General features: G+C 33.4%; 1 protein-coding gene across 8 annotated transcripts in view; it reads left to right on the forward strand.

Annotated features, from left to right (window-relative positions):
- The window catches only part of LRRIQ1 (leucine rich repeats and IQ motif containing 1), a 207,889-nt gene that overhangs the window by 117,644 nt on the left and 66,440 nt on the right, over positions 1 to 23,805 (forward strand). For all 8 annotated transcript variants that reach the window (XM_015539066.2, XM_015539067.2, XM_015539068.2 and 5 more), the window contains one exon: positions 1,974 to 2,075. In XM_015539066.2, coding sequence (XP_015394552.1) covers positions 1,974 to 2,075 — 102 coding nt within the window. The remainder of the gene's footprint in view (positions 1 to 1,973; positions 2,076 to 23,805) is intronic.

Raw genomic sequence — 23,805 nt, forward strand, 5'->3', positions numbered from 1 at the left:
TCTTGATAATAATATGAGGAAAGTGCTATTTTTTTCTCTGTTTTACATATTAAGAAATCAAGTCATGGAGAGATTATTTGCCCAAAGGAGTACCAAAGTATTTATAAAAGATCTACAGCTATTATTCTGTGTGCTATATAAATAAAATGGGTAAAATGAAGCCAATTATGGACCATCAATTAATATCATCTTATTCTATGGAGGATTTAAGATCTTTTCTGAGAATAGAATTGCCAAGTTGGAAATATTATTCTTATTTATGTTGTGGTTATATGTTTACTAGCCAGCATTTGTTGAGCACTGACACTTTGCAGACATGAGTCTTGATGCTTTACATACATTATTTCATTAGTTCTCGCAGTAGTATTTCAAAGTTAATATTATTTCTCTTGCGTAGAGAAGTGAAGGAGAGAGGGCAATTTGCCCAGAGTCACACAACTAGTAAAAATTAGGTCTCAGGTCTAATCCAGTTCTGTCGAATTGTAATGTCTTTGCTCAGGACGCGCATAGATGAAATGGAATAGCAAGAACAGGAGAACATGTAGAAAGATCAGTAGGTTATAAGGTATCATACAGAACATAAGCCCATGGTAGTCTGTCTTCCCTGACTGACTAATGCTCCTTTTGACATGTCAGCATTGTTTTTCATAAATGACTTAGACAATATGTAATATATGTTTTATTAAATACATAGACACCATTTTTAAAAAATATGTTATTCTTATTTCTAATTTATGTTGAATTCGTATAGACACACCCAACTCTTACAATACCTTAGGTCACATATAATTATGAGACATGCCCAAATATTGACTAGTATTTTCCCTAATCTTGAGAAATATAATCTCTGTGAACCATGGAAATCATGCTTATTAGTAAGGGTAATTATTGCTAAAAGACTAATGGAAATCTTCAGTTTCCACATGCTTGAAAAATAACTCTAAAACTACTATTCTGTTTTTCTAATAATATTCTAAAAATATGCTATCTTAGCATTTAATTGAAGTATATAGTTTGAGCTTTACACTATTTAAAATCTTATTTTTCTATTTAGCATATTCAATGTTACTGCATTAGATATTAATTAAAGATTTTAAGTTATCCTTTTGCAAGATGATGTAAGATATTAAGAAATGTATGCTGCCCTTAAATGTGGTTTTATGTTAACCTACTTGAAATGCATAAATTTCCATTCTTTATTCTACTCCATTACTTACACCACTATTTTCTTTTCTCACAGTTCTTCAATAAGCAAAAAGTACAACTGCACCAAATCTCCAATTTACATTCCATAGAATCATTCATTACCAGTAAATTATAGGGCCCTATATTTACAATCATCCCATTTATTTTGTAAAATTAATAGATTTAGAGTGCTCTTGGCTATAAAATGTATATAGAATTTCCATAAATTCTTTGTTATGTAAATATAATACATTAGGACAAAAGCAAAACCGTTATTTTATCCATAAAATTAATGAAATGATCTTTGTCTCTCCTATCAGTTGTCTTGCTTACATCTCCTTTCTCCCAGCTCCTCATATGTAGAGGAGAGAATAGTAGGGTATATGGCCTTTCCTGTAATAATAGCTTTCACCTATTATGAATTTATAGAAATTTTACTTTATTCCAGCAGAAATCAGGAATTTAAGAAAGGAGCTAAAATAAACAGTAAAACAGTTCCCAAAATAAAAAGATGATGCCATTACTAGAAAGTGTTTATGTGATTTTTTCACATTATTAGCATTTCTGTGCTCTGTATTAATTATTGGCTATGTACTTAATCAGAAAACCAAGAATATGTGAATGGTTAGTTACTATTTCATATTATGAAACTTTGACATAATTACCAATATCACAGTGATTTATAGAGTGGGTATTATTTTTTAATACTATCATAAAAAAATATAGCCACTTCAGAGATAGAATGAGCCAGAGCTGAACTTTTGTCTTATCTTGCTCTTTTTGTCTAGATCCCACTGTTTGCCTAGAATTATTCAAAAACAATGAAAATAAAGTTTCTGTTACAAAATCACCAAAGAAGGCACAGCCCAGAAGAGATGATTACTTTGAAGGTATGGTTTAATCATAGACACATAGGTAAAAAAGGTAAAGATGGAGTATGGAATTGTTGAATCACCGTATCATACACCTGAAACTAATATAGTACGTTAAGTAACTAGAATTAAAAGAAAAAGTTAAAAAAATAAATAAATAAAAGAATTTGTAGAAAAAAGATAAAGATGGAAAATTGTATCTCAAATAAAAATTTTAGGGGTGCCTGGGTGGTTCAGTTGATTTAACATCTGATTCTTGATTTTGGCTCAGGTCATGATTTCATGGTTTGTAGGATCAAGCCCCACTGCACTGATAGCAAGGAGCCTGCGTGGGATTCTCTTTTTCTCCATCTCTCTCTGCCCTGATAGTGCGGAACCTGATGCAGGGCTCAAACTCACGAACAGTGATATTATGACCTGACCCAAAACCAAGAGTCAGATGCTTAACCAACTGAGCCTCCCAGGCACCCCAATAAAATAAAACTTTAATTCTCAGTAGTCCTAAAGTACATGTATGAAATATTATATATAAGGTATAATTAAATAAAAGTCAAAATATGTCTCTTGGAGCTAAAATACTAATTTAGTGCATCGATTCATTAGCATAGTAGTTTAGTATTTGTATCAGTGCTTACATAAATTTAAATTTCTTATATTTTTATGTGAAATCTTATAAAGCTATTTCATCAGTGTTACTAATTTTATTCAAATTTTACACTGACTGATATTAGCCAATATCAGTGGAAGTGAACCCATGTGGAAATGATATTCTAATATATTTACTTTACTGCCAATATACACAAATTGCATTAAATGTTATAAATTAAACTATGGAATTTTAAATATTTTACTATATTTGAAGCTTGCCCAACTGACTTTTGGGGTAAAGGATTTATACATCTAAATGGCAGATTATATTTCTGATTTCAGCATTTGGAAGAATTATGGACTTACATTATTGAACAGAAATATTTAAATATGTCAGAGAAGCCAACATGACTTACAATAAGTTTGCCATTGCTTTCTCTTTAATATTACAATATTCATAATTTTATCTATACTTTTGGATTATAATTTCTAATAGGAAAAATACATTTGAATGGAAGTAAACCACTTAGAATTTTTAATACTCTTCTATACATTTTAAATAAGTCTTAAAATTTATGCATTATTGGAGCACCTGGGTGGCTCAGTCGGTTGTGTCCATTTTTAGCTCAGGTCATGATCTTGTGGTTTGTGAGTTCAAGCCTCACGTCAGGCTCTGTGCTGACAGCTCGGAACCTAGAGCCAGCTTCAAATTCTGTGTCTCCTTCTTTCTCTGCTCCTCCCCCACTTGTGCTGTCTGACTCCCTCTCTCAAAAGTAATTATTAAAAAATTATGTATTATTATAGCATATTGAAAATAGATATTTTTATTTACAGAAGAAAAATTTGATAAACCCCAAATGTATACTTTTCTTTAGATGCCTGTTAAGTATGTAGCAGTGGAAGACATGGGGTCTCGAATTTTCTTTAGTAGTAAATATATACATAAGAAGATAGATAAAATAAGTATAGCAAATTATTGAATTTTTTGGATCAGTAGATGATGGTATATGTAGGCTTGCTCTACCATTCAATTGTTTTTTAATATTAGAAATTTTCCTTAGAAAAACATTTTTAAAAATTCGTGACCATTGAAGGTGTCAAAAACCAGTATTTCAAAAAATACATATCAATTAGTATTTTAACAAAATTAAAATATGTTTTCAATATAAAATAGGGCTTGGGTTTTAATTAGTTAATTTCCTTATTACAGTCTTAATTTCACCATTTCACTGTGAAAGAAAGAGATGAAATTCTGCTAAAATCAATAACAATACCACAGCTATTATCTGTTAAATAGAAGCATTGTTACTTTAGAAAGGCAATGCCTAGTGAGAAAGATAATTGGGGCATTTTTGCCCTTTAAATTAGCATACATCTCACAATCAAAAGAGAAATCTATAGGTCGTTCTATAGGTCGCATTATCTTGTTCTGTGAAGTGTGAAGGTATGCTACCAGCTAGAATAGTGTGTATAAATATACCATATATATATATATGTGTATATATATATATGGTATATTTATAGATTTGTGTATTAATATAAAATATGCTAGGAATAGTTCAAATACTGACAGAAATAAAGTGGACTATAGAACATAGAACATTTCTACCTAGGCTTCATGATATGAAGTTATATGTTTTTGTTTACTTTCATCCATATGAAATGCATTTAATTTACTTTTTTTTTTTTCTTTTTGCAACCTCAAATATATTTGTCATTTCATTAATTTCACTGAATGGTCATTATGTATTATGTGGGTACCAGATAATCTAGTGACTGACAGTTACTTTCAGCGTTGGTGTTCTTTTTTTGTTTTTTTGTTTTTGAAGGAATAGGCTTGGCAAAAACAGCTGTACATGGAAGAACTTTTTTTACCTAGTATGTTTATTTCTACCTTCTTTTAAGAGGAAAAGAGTGAGGCAAAGGTAATTTGATCATTGCTGGCCAGGTTGAATCCCAAGGTGACTTTACCTGTCTCTCTGGCATCACATGCTTCCTGGACTCACATTATTTCCTAACTTGCCATAAGGGCCAGTCGGTTTCCCCCTGAGTAGCCTGACTCACCCCAGCTTCCCAGTAGAGGGCACATTTTAAAATCAGGCCTTTTGAGATACAATTTCTATAATATAAAATGCACCAGATTTAAGAGTACAATTCAATGAATTTCAATATATTCACAATAACACAACTATCATCACAATCTCATTTTAGAGCATTGGAAGGACTTTTCCCTTAAAAATTTCAAATTAAATTAATAGTTGGGCATCTTACCCCCCAAAAGTGAGGGAGATCAGAATTAAATCTCAGTGTAGGTTTAGATTGAATGTTCTATCTGAAACATTCTCTCAGCACAATGGCATCGCAGCACTGTCTTATAATTCCCTTGGTTTTGTTGAGATTAGATGATAGTATTATTTGATGATTTCTCCCTATAATTCCCATTTATAATAACACTGTGTGATTTTTTTAATGTTAAGTTTAAAAAATATTTTCTTCTCCACTTTGCAATATTATCTGTGGGGTATTTCCATGATTTCTCTTATCAATTATACTAAAATTATTTAGGTATTATTGCTTCTTTTTTCTGAATGTCACTAATAGGACAGAGAGGGTGGTACATATCCTCTATTAGGCAAAAAATACACTTAAATTTGAGGAATATTTGATGAAATATCAAATAATATTAAGTGATATAAGGTAAAGAATTATTCCCTTTTAATAGACCATGTTTTACAAAGTATCCTTCTATTTTGCGATAACATGAAATATTGACAATTTTTGACTAGCTGCCAGATTTAGAGCTGTAACCTTATGAAGGCTGAGGAACTTTTGACCACACCTGGTCCCAGGGTAACCTCATACATGTGCAGTATGTTAGGTATCAATCAGTTATTCCTATGAGACAAAGCTAAGAGTCTGAAGACTTTACAGATTCAACATTGGTTTACTTGATTGACTTGTTTATTTATTTATAATTTATTTAATGTTGGATTACTGTTTTCCTTTACCCTAGGTCACCCATAATCCTTACTTAGGCTTCAATATCTGATCTTGCCTTAGACTTTGAAACACTTTCTTGATTGTTACCTCAGAGATCTCCTACCAAGTTTCCTTTTTTATGGTAAAATGCTCAGTGTAGCATCCTGACATCACTCTTCCATAGCTATCACTGGTATAAAAAGAAGCCTAGCTTAATAAATGTAAGTCTAGATTCCAGAGTTAGTCTAACACTAACTGCCTGAATGGAACTGAATCTTGATTCCACCATTTATTGACTGTGTGGCCTTGAGGACATTATTTAACTTCCCTGTTTAGAATTATTTTTCACATGTAAAACTGGATACTAATAGTACCTAGTTGTTGGGGATTACATGAGATCCTCCTTGTAAAATGCTTGAAATACACAGTATACATATATAGTTAAGTCCTCAAAACTTGTAACCATTTGCAATAGTCATTTTAAAAGTACAGCTTTATTCTTTTTTCCTCTTGCTTGCAATTGGTAGTATTTATTGTATTTCTTGCGAGGTAGGTACTGTGCCAAGAGTTTTACTTAAATTCTCTGATTCAATCTTCAAAAACTCTGAAGAATGTATTATAACTGGCAACATTTTACGGATGAGGGAACTGGTTTTGAGAGTTTGATAGGTGATTTGCCCAAGATCATACAGAGAGTAAGTGAGCAGAAATGGAGATAATTTCTTTATTAAAACAATGCTAGCAAAAATCAAACAAAATGCAGACATGAAGAGCAAAGGTTCTTGGATAATGCTGAAATGTATATACAACCTTAGAATCAAAATATTTAAGAAAAAAAATAAAGACTAATGATTAAGTTAGGCAAAACTCTGGGAAACTAATAGCCAATTTTGTTCTTTCTCATAGCTTGCATTAATATAAATTAAGAAACAGTTTAGTACCAACATGGTGATAAATGTCTAATTTGTGCCATGTAATTAACTCCTACCTCATCTAATATTATTATTAATATTATCATGATTATCTAACATTATTAGGGACCGTATCTGTTAGACTCTAAAAGTGACCATATTTTTAATCACCTATTTTAATTTTCAGATAGATGAGAACATCTCCACACAGCCCAAAAGTAAACACTCTACTTTTGCTTCATTTTTTATTATTATTTATTCACAAATTAAGTGACATTCTTGCCCTAATCTGCTCAAATTTTAAAATTTGCTACTTCTAAACCAATGCCAAATTCAGACTTTTGGCTTTAGCCAAGGAAGGAAGCTAGACAAGCCAGGAAAACAATTGGATCTGGCCCAACAACCTTCTCAGAGAGGCAAGTTTTGTCTTCGTTCCTCCATTCCCTGGGACATTTTACTTGATTTTAATGTCAGGTTTTCTTAATTCCCAGTCTGGTGCTGTCATCACTAGCATGCTTTCTATTTCTCCTCTTATAAAACTGAAGATTTACACACACCATATGTCCTTTTACATCATAGATGTTCAAATATTTTTGTACTAAATTTTTGAGCATTGAAGACATTAAAAGACCTTCAACTTCTATAATTTTTACTTCAGAGCATTTCTAGCCAAACCATCTTCCTTTGTGGTATTTTTTACTGTATGATTACAAGCATTTTCTCTTCTAGCTTTCTTCCTTTTAATACCAGCTTAAGGCACAGAGTCACATTATGTAGATTGTTTTAAAGTACGTCTTGTATTTCTGTAGTTGTGTAGAGTACTTGCTATTAATGCCAATGTGATTAGGTATTAAGAGCTGGGAGAATAATTGCAAGCAACCAAAGAATACCTGATATCACGCTGTAAAGAAGAGATGTTTGCAATCTTATTTCTACTGAGCAAGACTCAATATTAGTCAAAATAAAGAAGGATCTGAATATTCATAAAATGTGCTCTGTCCATCAGTATCTCAGTTTGCAACAATGACTCTACTTCAAATTACTATTTTCTTACTAAATGTTAAGCTACATGTGTCTCCTTGGTATTCACAGCCTTTAGGATAACACCTAATGCATAATGGATGCTTCATAAACTTTTTTAGTGAAGAAAAACACAAAGGACCATACCCTTAAATAACTTCAAATGTAGATGGAGCTACATGATGCTTGCATAACATCTTTGAATATGCTGTTTCCTTTGATGAACTGGACTCACTGTCCTATGCGTTGAAGGAAATCTCTTCACTTGGCTAATTCTTGTCACCTCAGGCATTAATCCCTTAAGAAAAATTTTCAATTCTAGCTTACAACACCACTTACTGTGTTCCCACAATAACCAGAATAAACTTTTATCTACCATATGATATAATTAATATAATATAATATAATATAATATAATATAATATAATATAATATATAATTATGATATGATATGATATGATAATAGTCTCTTTACTCTTGCCTGTTGCTCACTACTTGTACAGGCACTGTTCTATGTGCTTTACTATAACATAATGAAATCCTTACCACAGCATTTTGAAACAGGAAACAAAACTTCATTCATATTAGAAAAGTAAAAGTTTGCCTGTACCTACAAAGAATTAAAAATCAACTAGCAAAATCTTGTCTAACTTTTGTATGAATGTTTTTATTTTTCAACCTGACTAATAGAAAAGGATCTGGGGAAAGAGTCAATAGAAATTGGAAAGTAAGTGGGAAGCTCAACTTTAAAGAATATTGAAGGTCAGGTGCTGTATTTTAACCTCCTTTATAGAATTTAATATGATGCATTTTATATGACTTAAGTATTTAAAATCTTCCCATGATCTCTCATTGCTCTTAGAACAAAAGCTATCGTTCATATCATGGCCCACCTGACTGTAAATGTCAGAACCCTTTCCAGTTCCTCAAATATGATAAGAAATTTTTTACTTTGAGTCTTTTATACTTTATTGTTTTGCCTGGAAACTCTGCCCTCCACACTTCGCACAATGACCCTCTCATTGTTCAGTTTGTGTCTCCAGTCCCATGAGAGGGCTTTCTCTTACAACACTACCTTGGTAAATTTTTCCTCTCTACCTACTAACTCTCTCACCCAACACCTGCCCCATTCATTACATTTATCTGCTATTGTCCTATTTAATCTAAATTGTTAAAATTTAACTTAAATGTTGTGTTTCCACTAATAGAATGTAAGCTCTACCAAGGGAGAACCATGTTGGGAAGATCTTATTTAGCTATATCCTCAGCACTTAGAATAGAGCCAGATATATAGTTGGCACTCAATAATATTTGAATAAGAAAGAAAAATATGTGTAAGCGACATAATTAAAACTCCCTAAATATATTTTGAACAGTATCATGGTATTTTTTAATATAAGGTTCAGAATCAATTTAACTTTCTACAGAAAAAAATCTGATTAGGAATTCAGTCCAGTAGAGCATGAAGCAAACTGTAAATTTTTAAAAAAATTATCTGTGGAGGGGCACCTGGGTGGCTTAGTCGGTTAAGCGTCTGACTTCAGCTCAGGTCATGATCTCGATCTAGTGGTTCGTGAGTTTGAGGGTTGCCTTGGGCTTTGTGCTGACAGCCCAGAGCCTGGAACCTGCTTTGGATTCTGTGTTGCCTTCTCTCTGCCCCTCCCCCTCTCATGCTTTGTCTCTCTCTGTCTCAAAAATGAATAAACATTTAAAAAAAATTAAAAAAAAATATCTGTGGATAAGGGGGATTCAGGAAATGGTAATCCCAAGTTAGAAAACAGCTGATTAAACTCTTCCTTAACCACATTAGTTATAAAGAGTTTGTATTTTCTACTTTCCCCCAAATTCAGCCAAAATAGAATATTTATTATATATTTTATAGTGTGTATATATACCTTATGTACAGATGATTTACATATACATATATACTTTGTATGTATTTTTTGTGTGTATATGTATATATGGTGTGTATATGATTTAAAAATGGGAAAGGATTTCAGAGCTCTTAAGGTTTTTTGAAATAAACCATGTTATGTAGACTATGAGATGTTAGTTTATTTTCCATTAAAAAATACAAGAGGACTTCTACTTCTGGTAAGAGAAGACTATGTAATTCAAACCAACCCTCCTGCAGAGAACAACTTTAAAAACTGGAGAAGTTATTTTTAAGAATGTAATTGAAGTCATTAGAGAACTAACAAGTAAGCAAAGAATTATGAGTCAAGAAGAAAATACAAAGATGTGAGAAGCTAAGCAAAGCATTTGATAATGTCACCAGTCTAGGTGCATCGCAAATAGACTTTCTAGTAGCCTTTTGCCAGAAACAAACATAAAACATCTCCAGAAATAGATAACATCCCAAACTTCAAATTATCTCTGCATTTTTTCCTATGCAGTGTTTGGCACACACACATGCACACACACACACACACACACACACACAGGCATAGAAAGAGATGAGACAACATTGAACACCAGGAGAAACAATGGATACACATAGAGCCAACAAGATTTCAGATAATGGAGATTTTTAAAGAAATATACATAATAACTTTAGGGATATAGAAGAAATTGAGGATTTCAACAGATACTGAACTTATAAAAAAAATATCCAAAAGAAAAGTATAACTTAAAAAACTGAAATTAAGAACTCAATGGATAGACTTAACTACAGGTTAATCAAAGCTGAGGAGAGATGGGAAAATAGGTCTGAAAGAAATATCTAGGGGCGCCTGAGTGGCTCAGTCATTTGAGCGTCCGACTTCAGCTCAGGTCATGATCTCATGGCTTGTGGGTTCAATCCCTGCATCAGGCTCTGTGCTGACTGACAGCTCAGAGCCTGAAGCCTGCTTCAGATTCTGTGTCTCCCTCTCTCTCTCAGCCCCTACCCATCTTGTGCTCTCTTGCTGTCTCTCTCTGTCTCAAAAATAATAAACATTTTTTAAAAAATCTAAATTGAAGCATGAAATGAAAGAGAATCAAAAATACAGGAAAGAGATCAGACATGCAAGATACAGCAAAAATGTCTCACACACATGTAATTACAGTCCAAGAAGTGGTGAGAGAAAGTGTCATAAAAGTAATGTTTGAAAAGTTAATGGTTGAGAATTTACTAAAAGTGAGGAAAACTTCAAGTTGTAGATTTAAGAAACTCCATGAACCATAAAACATAAAACATATACATTCAAAGAAAACTACACTGCAGCATATCATAGTAAAATTGCTAAAAAAGAGAGAGAGAAAGAAAAAAAAAGAAAAAAAGAGAGAACTTTTTTTTAAAGAGCCAGAGGAAAAAAAAGTTTGTTATCTTCAAAGGACCAGTAATAATAAATAATGAAGCTGGCTTCTGAATAGAAATGATGAAATCCAGAAGACAATTATATATTATTGAAGACAGTTATCCAGAAGACAATTATATATTATTGAAGACAGTTAACCAGAAGACAGTTAACCCCCAAATTCACAGGTTGAAAGACCTAACCCTCTCATTATATTTGGAGATAAAGCTTTTAAGGAGATAATTAAGGTTAAATGAGGTCGGGTGAGTGGGTCTCTAATCTAAGAGGACTGGTATACTTATCCAAAAAGAAAGAGACATCAGGAGTATATGCTCACAGAGAAAAGACCATGTGAGGACACAGTGAGAAGGTGGCCATCTATAAGCCAAGGAAAGAGGCGTCTGAGGAACTAAACTTTTAGCACTTCCATCTTAGACCTGTAGCCTCCAGAACTATAAGAAAATAAATTTCTGTCCTTAAAGCATCCAGTCTGTGGTATTTTGTTATGGCAGCCCAAGCTGACTAATGCACAATGTAATGATATCTTCAAAGTACTAAAAGAAAATAAGTTCCAGTATGAAAGTCTATACCCAGCAAAACTTTCATCTTCAAAAATGAAAAACAAGGCACTCATGCCATCCAGTTCCCCATCTGCTGCTTCTCTGTACAGTCACGAGGAATAAGGAGGAGAACACCTGGATTCCTGAGCTAACCTTCACAAAGAAAATGGGGAAAGATAGTGGGTTCTGAGATAAGAAGTCCATGGCAACCTTTTTTTTTTTTCTCCTTATCTTTGTTGTCCCTTGCTCCTTGAAAACAAAATCTCTCTGCCCATCTGTATTAGATGCCCACCTATTGCTCTATAGGAAAATTTCTGTCCTTTGAGATAGCCAATAATCCTGTCAAGGTTTCAGAGAATTATTACAATACCTTAGAAAGTTCATCATAGAGAGCATTAGTCTTCTATCTAAAGAAGGCTACATAAGATAACAAAGTAACAACTGTTTTGCACTGAGAAGTCAGGTTTGAATCTCATGTAGATACACTAGCTGTGGACTCATGCCTTTGTTTTCTCATCTGTAACTGAGAACACCAGTATTTACTTCTCATGATATTTTAAAAATTAAATGTCAATCTAAGACTTCCTAGCTAAAGATGATTGATCTGGAAACCCTCACTAAAACTTCAGGGAAGATATTTTTTAAGACACATACTAACAAATATAGGAAATGGGCAACAGTAATATAATTTTATAGACCAGAAAACATACATATGTGACTAACAGTGAGAAAGCAAAAGCTTAAACTAGCAATAAAATATGAGAACTATTTCAAACTCAGAATTTCAGGATGATGGTATTAGGCCCAGTGGAAGTAATGTGAAGAGATCTGGATTACCTGTGCAAAATTTTTGAACTTAATTTTTTTTAATAGGATAAAACAGAATCTGTGACTTAGGAAATCCTTGCTTGACACCTCACTAAAACTAAGAGTAGATGTAGGTATATGTTAAATACTAAATTCCCAACCCCTTCCCCTGTTCAGCTCCCAGAATTCTGATAATCATGTTTTTTGGTCCAGATGGGCATAACAAAATACCATAGACTAGGTGGCTTAAAACCCAGACATTTATTTCTCACAGTTCCAGAGGCTGGGAAGGTCAAAATCAAAATACCAGCTAACATAGTTCCTAGTGAGAGCTCTCTTTCTGGCTTATGCATGGCCACTTTCTTACTATCTATGCACATGGCTTCCCCTTGGTTCATGCATGTGGAGAGAAGAGATCTCTCCATTCCTCTTCTTACAGGGCCACTAATTCCATCATGAGGGCCCCATCCTCATTACCTAATCTAACCCTAATTCCAAATGCCATCACATTGAGAGTTAAGATTTCAACACAGGAATGTTGGGGAAACATAAGCGTTAATTCCATAGCACCATGCCTTTAGCCTCCAGGAAAGAGATGATAAGAGTGTTTCTGGATATTCTTATCAGTCCAAGAGGAAACATTTAAATATTGACATCAGGTATTTCCAATACAGGACTCTGGTAAGTCGTCTTAAGGTGAAGCTCTCAGAAAAGGCCTCATTCACTGGTGCAGAGTTTCCTATCAACCTTACAGACCCCCTGCTCTAAAATATAAGCACACAAAGGAGGATCTGAAGCAAATTTAAACATGAAATATAGAGAAAAAAAAACTAACAAAAGTAATAATCAATTTAAATAAACACTGTACCAGGTGAACAGACACTACCAGGTGAAAAGATTCTTCAAATATACAATGAATATTGTCATTGATATAAAATTGCATCCATGAAATAAGAATGAGATGCTATAATAAGAAAGAGAGGTCAGAAAACCAAAAATACCATTCTGAAAACAAAAACTTGGTATCAGAAATGAAAACTTGGCAAAAGATTAGAAGATAGTGTTAGAAGATAGTGTTAAAGAAATTTCCCAGAAATTGGAACAAAATTACAAAGTGATATGAAATATGAGAGGAAACATAGAAAAGAGACTTATTCCAGGAGGTCCAACCCTTGATAAATAATAGGAGATCCAAAAAGAGAGAAAATTCAATAACAAATAGATTGAAATAAATGATCAGAAAAAAAAGCATTCCAAAAAACCCCCAAATTAAAAGATACCAGTTTCTAGATCAAGAGAACCCATTGAATGTCAGGAAAATGAATGTAAATAAACCCATCTTTATGGCATATCTTCAAAAAATGTCATAAATCTAGGGACAAATGTAAGAGCCTGAAAGTCCTCAAGAAAGAAAAACAGGTCACATGCAATGCATCAGTTATCTAAAAGCATTGGATTCCCAGCATTAATCCCAGAATCCAGAAGATAATTCAACATTCTTGGAAAAAGTTATTTCCAACCTAGAATTCTGTAAACATAGAAACTATTAATAAAATTTAAAACTGTAAAACATGCCAAATCTTAGGTTATCTCCCTTGCAACTTGCTCAGCAAGTACTGGAGGAACTACTCAAAAATAAAGAAGTCAACCATGGAAAAGGCATACATGAGATCTCGCAAGGAAAGAGACAAAGGAATATTTATGGTGATGGTGAGGAGAGATCCAAGGTTGCATGGGCTTAGAGATTAAATACTTCACAATGACAGAAAACATCATGAGCAATTTCTCTGAGGAGAAAAAAAATATTCCTGATTGTTGTATGTGCTCAAACATAAAGGAGGTATATTCTGTAAGAAAAGAGTTTTGGGGTGACCTGTGGATATGCGTATAAAATACTAACACATGAACATATAGTAGATGAAGCCTTTTACTAGAGAATTTGGAAACTAATGAACTAACATACATAGAAAGCTAGCCTAATGTAAAAAATGAGATAACTAAATGTGAGAAAATAAAAAAGTTGTACAAGGCATGAAATGTTATCTGCAACTGCTGTGCTGGTTTTTCTCAGAGCAGCTGTGTATTTTGAGTTCAAATGAACACTTAAATTGATGAAACACAATAGGAAGCATACAACACTAAATTTACTCAGCTTTAAGGAAGGACAAAGGAGAGCAAACCACAAAGCATGCTTAGTATAGAGAGGACATTGTGATACCTGGGCAGAGCATCTGGCGTGTTCCAGTCCTTCTTCACTTAGGAAACACGGGGGCGTGAGAGATGAGGCTGTAAGTGTGTGGACAACTTCAGTTAAAGGAAGCCATCAGCTCTGGGGATCCCAGGAGCTTTTTATAATCATTTAGTCATGTAGTCTTCTCAACTAGTAACCCAGTCTACTTAGGGGTATATATCTAGCTCCCATTCTCTGGTTCAGTTGCATTTCATTCATCCTGCTTGCTTATTGCTTAAGATTCAATCTCAACAATGAGGTAAAAGCACTTAGTCTGATACAGCTGAATTCTCATTGATCTTACATGTGGTATAGATTAAATTCTAACAGTTTTTTGACCCGAGGATCAAATCCTCATACCTTCCTGCAGCTGGAGGAAAACCATAGAACAAGCTATTAACCCTTCTTTTTCAGTACCTTATATGGCTGAGTGGTAAACAATACTTACATGTCATAAAAAGATAAACACTGAGTCATGGTGTAACCAAAAATTATGGTCTTTTTTAGGAACTTGGAAGAAGAAGTATATATGTGTATGGTAGAGATGTTGTAAAAGGGCTAAATCTTTATACTGTGAAGTCAATAGGTAATATAGATATATAAAAATAGGACATCAAGATATATTCAGACCAGTAGTAGAAGAAATGACTAGTGGATGAATATGGTTGCCTTTAAGAGTATAAATTGGGGATAGGGAGGGGCAGAGCTGAGGATAACCATTTTCCATTCATAAAGACATGCCATCTATAACCTTGATGCGTTTTTTAAGTGATTACATGAGATATTTTTTAAATCATCCATTAAAGGGTCTGGGTTTTAATGAACAGATAATAAATGAAAACATATTAAGGTAAAACAAGAATTTTATAACAAGCAAAGCAGAATTCTTCATCAATAGACCAAATCTAAGATAAATACTAACTGGTATTCTTGAGACAAAAGGAAAAAGATTCCAGATGAGATCTTGGCGATACAACAAGTTATAAAGAACAAAGAAGGATGGATATGTAGGTAAATCCCAATGAACTTAGACCAGGAGATCTCATAATGATAGTAATTTCTGGTGAATTTTACATATTTATAGATGGGTAACAACATTTTTGCATTGTTTTTCATAACTCCGCATCAAATCATTTGCCTAGTTTTTTCTTTAATGAGTCTTAAATTCATCTGATTCTATTTTTGCTTTCTCCACCCCAACAGAAACACATACACTAGGAATTATATAGAACTGAATTTGGATCCCAGCCCAAACCTATGTAACTTTGGTGAATTAAACTTTCTATACTAAATTTTCTCATTAATTAGTTGGATCAAATAATATATACCACATAAGTCATAGGGTAAATTGAATAAAAATGTTTAGAAGATATTAGAATGATCTAGTCTTTAAATGTGGGAACTAAGACTTAATTCCTTACATTCCCTATTTAATCTACCAACACATCTTTATTGACTATCCACCATGAGCTTGGCATTGTGCAAGAAGATGAAGATAGGGTGATGAATGAAATAAACACAGATCATGGGTAATAGAGTTCACTATCTGGTTGAAGTGGGAGCTGGGAGTATTTATAAAAACTCATGTAAGTATATAATGACACAAATGAATAAAATTCTATGGAGGAAAAGTAAAGGGAGTTCATTATGAATCTAGCCCAATCAGATAAGGGAAGAAGTGACACTGAATTTGAAGTTCAAGAAGCAGCAACTAGGCAAAGGGGGAAGTTGTATATAACAAGTGTGTGGGCCTGTTGAAAGACTTTGAAGACAAGGATAGCCTACACCATTCAAGGAATTGAAAGAAGGCTGGTATGGCCAGAGATGAAGTTGGCAGGGAACAGAGCAATTTTAGTCCATTACTTTTGGTCCATGTTGAAGAATTGACCTTCGGTATTACAAGAACAACAGTCAGTGTAAGCAAAAGATGAAATGGTCAGATTTCAAGTTGCGGTTGTGGAACATGTGTTGTAGAGAACAGTTAGAAGGGAAATAAGAGTGAACATAAGACCAGATTGAAGGTCACTGCCGTAGTCTAGCGTGGAGATGGTGGCTTAGACCAGGGGAAACACAGTAGACATGGAGGGATAAGGGGAAAAAGCAAAGAAATCGTGGCCACAGGGTATGAATATATTTCACTTGCTCTCACCCATTGAATGAGAACAATAATACCTATCCCATAGAATAGTTGTGGGGAATGAAGTCACTGCTGAGCATAGTGCTCAGTATGTGGCAGCAGTCGTTATTTTTATTTCCAGTAGCAGTTACAAAGATCACTGTAACCTGCTCTTTCTGAATAAATGGTTTCCCACTTCCTTCCCAAAGCTAAAATTTTCCTCCTTGCTTTGGATGTTATTCTGCCTGATACCATGATACTTTGCATGTTTAGTTATCTCCTGTCTTTTGTTTCTTGGCCTTCCTAAAATCAACCTATGAGGAAGCTACAGGTCTGCCATTGAACATGTGATGCTCCTTTTCAAGCTGTTACCCTTCAAGCTACGTCTCTCTCTCTCTCTCTCTCTCTCTCTCTCTCTCTCTCTTTTTTCTTAGCAACCTCCTTAGGCAGTCTAATCTGGGCCTTTGTTCCCCACCTTCTAATCATTCTGCATTTTTTATTTCTTCAGTAAGCATCTTTGAGCTTCTGTTTTCTTTCATTGTACCTGAGACTGGAGGCACAAGTAAAAATCAGTTCCTGCTTCAGAGGCTCAGCCTACTGAGAGACAAACTAATAAGCTGAAACTGAGCATGTCATGTACAATACATTTGTAAAGTTATGCAGACTGTACACTCTGGTCACATCAGCATCATTCTCTTCAAACTGTATTCATTACAGTAATCAGCGTTTACCTCTTAATTGCTAAACTCAGGAATCTCTTTTCTGCCCTCATTCTCCTTTCCCTTTCTTCAGGAATTTCTCTACCTAGAATTTCTCTTCTCCCTTTTTATGTTCATCCCACTCTCCTGAATCTCCTGTTTATTGGCCACTCTTTTTTAGTTGTCTTCTGTGCCTCTTTCTGTGTCTTAAATATCAATATCCCATGGAATTTTGTCTCTGATCTTAGTATATTCAATCCACATATTTATTTACTCATATAGCCAATGTTTACTTGGTCAGATATTATACTTCGATATACATATGCAAAAGCAAACATCGTGGAAGTACAAATCATACCTATTCCACTGGCATCATGAAAATATCAAGATATAATGCCTAATTCTCTCACATACTGTATGTTTAGAGGCAAAGATAACTAAATGTCTATCTCCATCCTTCCCCTTTTGATTTGTCTAGGCACTTCAAACCCAGTAGGTTTAACATGAAGTGTATTTCTTCCACTCTCTCTACCTGTTTGATACTTTCTTTCCATCTGTTAGTAGTACCATTAGGTATTCACTCAACCTAGAAAACTCAAGATCAATCTTAATTCTGTTCTCCTCCTTACTCACTGAATATAAGCACCACCTCACATCAGCCAATGCCTGCAACGTCTCTTACTTTGAAATACTGTAATAGCCTGCTTTGTAGTATCTGCACTTTGTTCAGTGTTGTAAATGCTGTCATCTATATTTGCACTGCAATGTCTTTCTAAACTATAATTCTGCATATAGCATAACCCATTTTAAAATCTTGTAATGCCTTTCTGTTTCCTCTAGAATGAATTCCGAAGTCTTAAGCATACAGTGAGCTTTACATACATTTCCCAGCCTACCTTTCCATTACTACCTTGTAGCATCTCCCCACTCCCTGAAATATCCTCTAACCATATTGAACTTTGTATACTATATCTATATGATATATCTCTAATGCTTATTCTTACCTTTCTAGTTTCAGACTTTTGCTTATCCTTCATGACTCAGATAAATGTCATTTCATCTGTACATCATTCCTAATACCACCTCCCATAGGCCTTTGCCTATCTTTCTTCAATATTGTCCTATAACTATATGTTTTTATCTATTTCCTCCCCTGACTATAAATCTTTCCAAGGTCATGGATCCAGTCTTAGTCATATTTCTGTTTCCTCCGATCCCCAAAGCCTAACCTAACAGTATTAGATTCATCTATACTAGGCACTCAATAAGTATTTGTTGAATTAATAAACAGTTCTGACTTTAAAAAAATATCTTTGGATTCTCAGAAACACTCTTCCTGCCAATTGGTATTACTCAAAGTCAGATATTGGCCTGTTCCCAACTTAAACTTACAACTCATTCAGTGTTCACATTCAAGCTTTAGGTCCCACTGTCTCAGCCACCCTTTGGGCCTATTTAGCAAACTTTGGAATTCATTTAATCATTTCCTACTTAAGCCTCACCAGCTGTGAGGGTTTGGATCTTGAATAATTTCATCATTATGAACAGTATCCCTTCGTTTTAAAGCTTCCTAGTTTTTTAAACATTTTTTGGAAGGATAGAGATGAGTAATATATATTGAAGTCAAGGTATGTTTTTGTGTTTCTAGAAAACTAAGTATTTTCTATTTTCCATTGAGATTTTAGAGTAGTTGAATAGACTCGGGAGACCCCATGTGTTTCCCCCAAAGCTTCACTACCTTCTCCAAGATTTTTCAAAATCATTACTTTAATTATAAAATGATACTCAACCCAATGGGTAAGAGAGTAATGTATGGAGCTGACTGCCTAGGTTTAAATCCCAACTCCACCCCTTGCTAGAGGTATGACTTTGTCATACAATAACCTTTCTGTATGTCTTTCCACATTGATGAAATTGGCATAATGATGTGAAATAATGCACAGGTCTCAGGGTCAAGTAAATTGATCAGTACATATGAAATGCTGGGAATAGTACCTAATGCATAGCAAGCTCAATACATTTTCACCGTTGCTATTATCAGGAACGGTAGCCATTTTCAATGAAACTTGTACAATTTAGAATTCGATTATAGTAACTGGATACATTTTGAAACATTATACTTTAAGATATGATGTATGTGTGTAGGGGAAATTTATTATTCTGTTTTGCTGATCATTTTTACATGGAAAGGGATTTTCCAGATGAAGGTAAATGCATATACTTGAATGAATAGACAAGATACTGATTGTGGTCAGTGATTCATTCTATTCTGAATTTTAGCTGGACAAATTTGACAGGCAGCCTTAATCCAGACTTTTAAAAGTGATGTCAGTCAATCAATCAGTCACACTTCTGGCATTAACCTCCCACCCCCAATGTATATGCAATCTCTTGTCATTTCTTTTCTTCACTCTGTATAAGGTCTTGAACTTAGGTAGCCCATTGAAGCATGAATTAAAGAAGAAAACTGATATCTTTAAACATTCCAGTAATAAATCTAATTACAAAAATTAACTTAGTTTTTATCCCCCACTTAGAGATAAAATATTTTGATTCAGATATTGATATATGTTTTGTAAAGATAAAATTTATTTTGCAATTTTATTCAAGAGTAGAAGAAACTAACACTTTCAGAATTGCTGAACAAGGGCAGTGAATTGATTTTCTATAATTCTTGTGATTCTAAGATTTATAATTTTTAATAGTTTTGAGGTATTATCAATATTATATAGAAATAAAATTATCCCTTGAAGCTTTCCAAAATATATCCTGTGTTTTTTTTTGCATCTGTGAGATTTCCCTATTTAAAGAGAAAAGATTATATCAAGTACTATTTACAAATTAATTAAGTGAGTTACTATCATAAGTAATATTTAGTCTTAATTTTAAGAAATTAAAACCTATTTACCATGGAACCATCATATAATCATCACCCAAATGCTGAGCTCAAAGTTTATATCAGGGTCAAAGTTGCTGGTCACTCAGAATTGCCACTTGTAAATGACATGCTTGTGTTTAAATGGAATTATTTGTTTGTGCTGGTGTATACTTTGAAGTTGCTTTCCAATTTCATGTTGCGCTTGCTTCCATTATCATGTATCTGTACATGTGCATACATACAAACTTCCATCTGATAAACAGAGTTCTTATTTTTGGCATGCAATGTTAAATTGGAATCTATACATGCTTCCTTAAATTGGCTTGTCTTAACAGATACTATATCCCTTAAATCTAACTTTATGTGTTTTTTTCTTTGATATATTTCTGTTAATTTTAGGAGCATAAATGTTTAAGTATATTAATTATGTAAGCTTTTTCTCTTGCTGTATGTATGTGTTAATTTATACATTTGAATATTTCAATATTTAAAATATGTAACTTGAATGTTCATAGTAAAAATGCCATGTATTTGGAGCCTTAGATCTAAGAGACTTGAATGTGTTCTCCAAAATATCTATAAAAATCTTACCCGTCTGCACCGTTTCTTCGAAGAGGAAAAATGTTCTTGTTTAAAAAATACTAATAGTCATCTCCAAAATAAGTGGTCCAATCATCTCTGAGTTTAAAATGTTTTCCTTTGAGAAGTATGTAAAAACACCTGAATTATTTTCCTATAACTCATCTCACCCATAATAATAAGAAAATGTAGAAATAGAAACAATGACAGGGGTTGGTATATAAGAAGGAGAATAGAGGCTTTTATATTTTTTTATTTGACTATTAGCTAAAATTGTATGTGCCAAGATTTAGGTTAGTTGAAACCCCCTACAAAGGGGCTTATGGAAACAGTAACTGATCCTTCTAACATTGTGTTTTTTAATACACCACGAGAATGCACTTCCCCAAAAGTCTAAGATCCCTATCTTGGGATGTGATGAAATGCTTTTTAAAAATCTATAGTAGAGGAGAAACACCTTTCTTAAAATTTTAAATCATGTCTTTAGCATGAGTTCTCACAATAGAGCCCGGCAGACTGAAATATTTTCTCATTTTTTAAGGGAATTAATGGCTCTCCACCAGCCCTTTAACATGTAAAATGAGTAAGTTACTTGTGTCCAGTACATCCAAAAAAGAGCCAGGATAAAATAAACATAAGGGGTTGGATATCTTGGAAAAAATCTGTCATGGGTTTGGGTTAATCATCTCCAGAAGAAATTCAACTTGATGCCTGAAATGTAAGACTTCTTGGAGAAAGCAGAAAGGCCTGAGGCAGTGTTGATCTGAAGGAGTGCTCTCCATGGGTCAGAGCTGCTCTGCTGGCAGAGTGCAAACCCAGTTCACAACCGAGGCCTCTGAAAAGTTGTAAAAGACTGCAGGGGCCTTCCAGTGCACGCACTCCAGCTTTGGTTACATAGTTTTAATAGCCCAGTTTCTTATTATAAAATAAAACTTAAAAATAAAATCTGTGCCTAATTTTCCAACTTTCTGTCTGTCAGTGATAGGATTGCTTCCTTTAACATTTGTGGAAGAAAACATCGACTTTAGTGATCACTTTAGTGATCATATATAAAAGTTATATAAATATGGAATACCTTTATTTGGTGCAATTTTCATAATATCCTATTCTTGGGCACCCAAACACTGGGAAAGTGAGTTTTTCAAGTGATACTTTGGCTTAATTCTCTTCTACCACTTTTCATCCATTTTTAAAATATATTTTTTCCAGCCACAAACTCCTCTTCTCTCCTAAAATCCCTAATACTACATGCCTTGGAAGCTGTGCAAAATGATAACTTTGATTTCCAATAATGATCATGGACTTCAGGGAAACTGATCTAGTGCTAAATGACTCAGATCCAGTATTTACTCATTTTGCACCAACTTCCTCTTATTTTGCCTATTTCCATCATCAGAGGTAGACTGTATTCACTTGAAATAATATCAGGTGAATATAAAAACAGAAGACCTATCACAGGCTCCACTTAATCATTATTATACCGGAATAACTACACAATTTTATCCTGCGTGATAGTAAAATCTGCTGCAAACTTATATGGCAAGTTTTAAGTGTACTTCAAAAGATATGTAACATAGAGGAATAATGTTTATGTTCCCTTTGCTTTTACCCCCAGTTATATAGCACCCTACTGCCCAGAGACTTATATTATCCCTAGACTTAGATGTTAAGTAAAATATCTATGCATATTATGCATATCCTAAAGACTGTTTCTTTTTTGCAGATGTATAAGGCTGTTCATGTGCACTCTTATACTCATAATCTTTCTGTTTATACTCTGTAGATTTTTCTTAAAATTGCTGTAATCATATAGGCATAAGCTGACTAATTCCAGTAAAGAAACTTCAACCTTTTAACAACATAGGAGTCAATCATTTCAATGAATAGAGTTCTAAGTGCTGAAGCATTTCAAATCCTTTTTCATTTGACCACTCAGTGACCTGATAACTATTTCCTGTCCCTAAATAAGGTTGTGACCCAGGTCTTAGAGTGCGAAACTCAGATAATTTTAGAAACAAGTCAAATGCCATAGAACTAAAGAAATAGAAGACAGTTTGACTAAAATTATTCCTTTTAAAGTGGAATTATTTATCTTAAATATGAAAGAATCAAAATTAAATATATTACCTTCTATTTGTTCATCACATTTAAAACTATCAAAATCATTGATTTTATTGCCCAATATGATGGAAAATCACCAGCTGTCTCTAAAATATTATAGTATAATTTCTAATTTCTATTCCTTTAAGGTATTCAGATTATAAAATGAATAATTAAGTAAATAAAATACAAATAATAATATTTCAATAACTCACTGGAATAGTTTGAGAATGGTGATGTTACAAATTAACTCCAATTAGATGTGTATATATGTATGGGTGTGTGTGTGGATGAATGTAATCTTCTGTTTTCATTAGAGTTTAAAACTACAGAAAGAAGAAAATCATAAAAGAATAACAACAAAAAACTAAGTACATTTCAGAAAGTATGGCAGGAATGTTTCTACTCACCTATTTTAGCTGCTAAAATGCCTTTGGCAATTGGATTAGGGGAAGGAAGACTCTTACAAGTGCATTTTGCTGATCTGAAAATGTAATTGACTATAGTTTGTTTTGATAATTTTTTTTTTGCTTTTCCATAACTTGGATGTGAAATATAATGTTATGAAATGTTAATTATTTTAATGAGGTCAAGAAGTGTTTCCTTATAATAACAGTTTTAATGTTTAACATACATTTGATACTTTTCCCCCTTGTATAGTTAATAAACTTATGAATTAAGAATATATTAGAACTAAACTTCAAAATATGATTTTTAGAAAGTAAATATTGGGAAAAGCCTCTGAAATTGACACTTAGTCTGAGCCATTTAAGCTGAGATTTACACTTTTCACAGGGATCACGCAATTTATCAGACAATTTAAATTGTCAGTTTTGATCTCACACATTCTAAAGAATCATTACAAATTAAGTAACTAGTGCTATAGGGCTGATTAAATAGTAAGAAAACTATTATCTTAGACCGTGTTTAGAATATGATGTGCCATATTATTCTTAAGAAGCATGCTTTTCTATTGTTAATATACTAATTATACAGCCATGAAA

This window comes from Panthera tigris, chromosome B4 (genome assembly GCF_018350195.1).
Source record: "Panthera tigris isolate Pti1 chromosome B4, P.tigris_Pti1_mat1.1, whole genome shotgun sequence".
Taxonomy (NCBI): domain Eukaryota; kingdom Metazoa; phylum Chordata; class Mammalia; order Carnivora; family Felidae; genus Panthera; species Panthera tigris.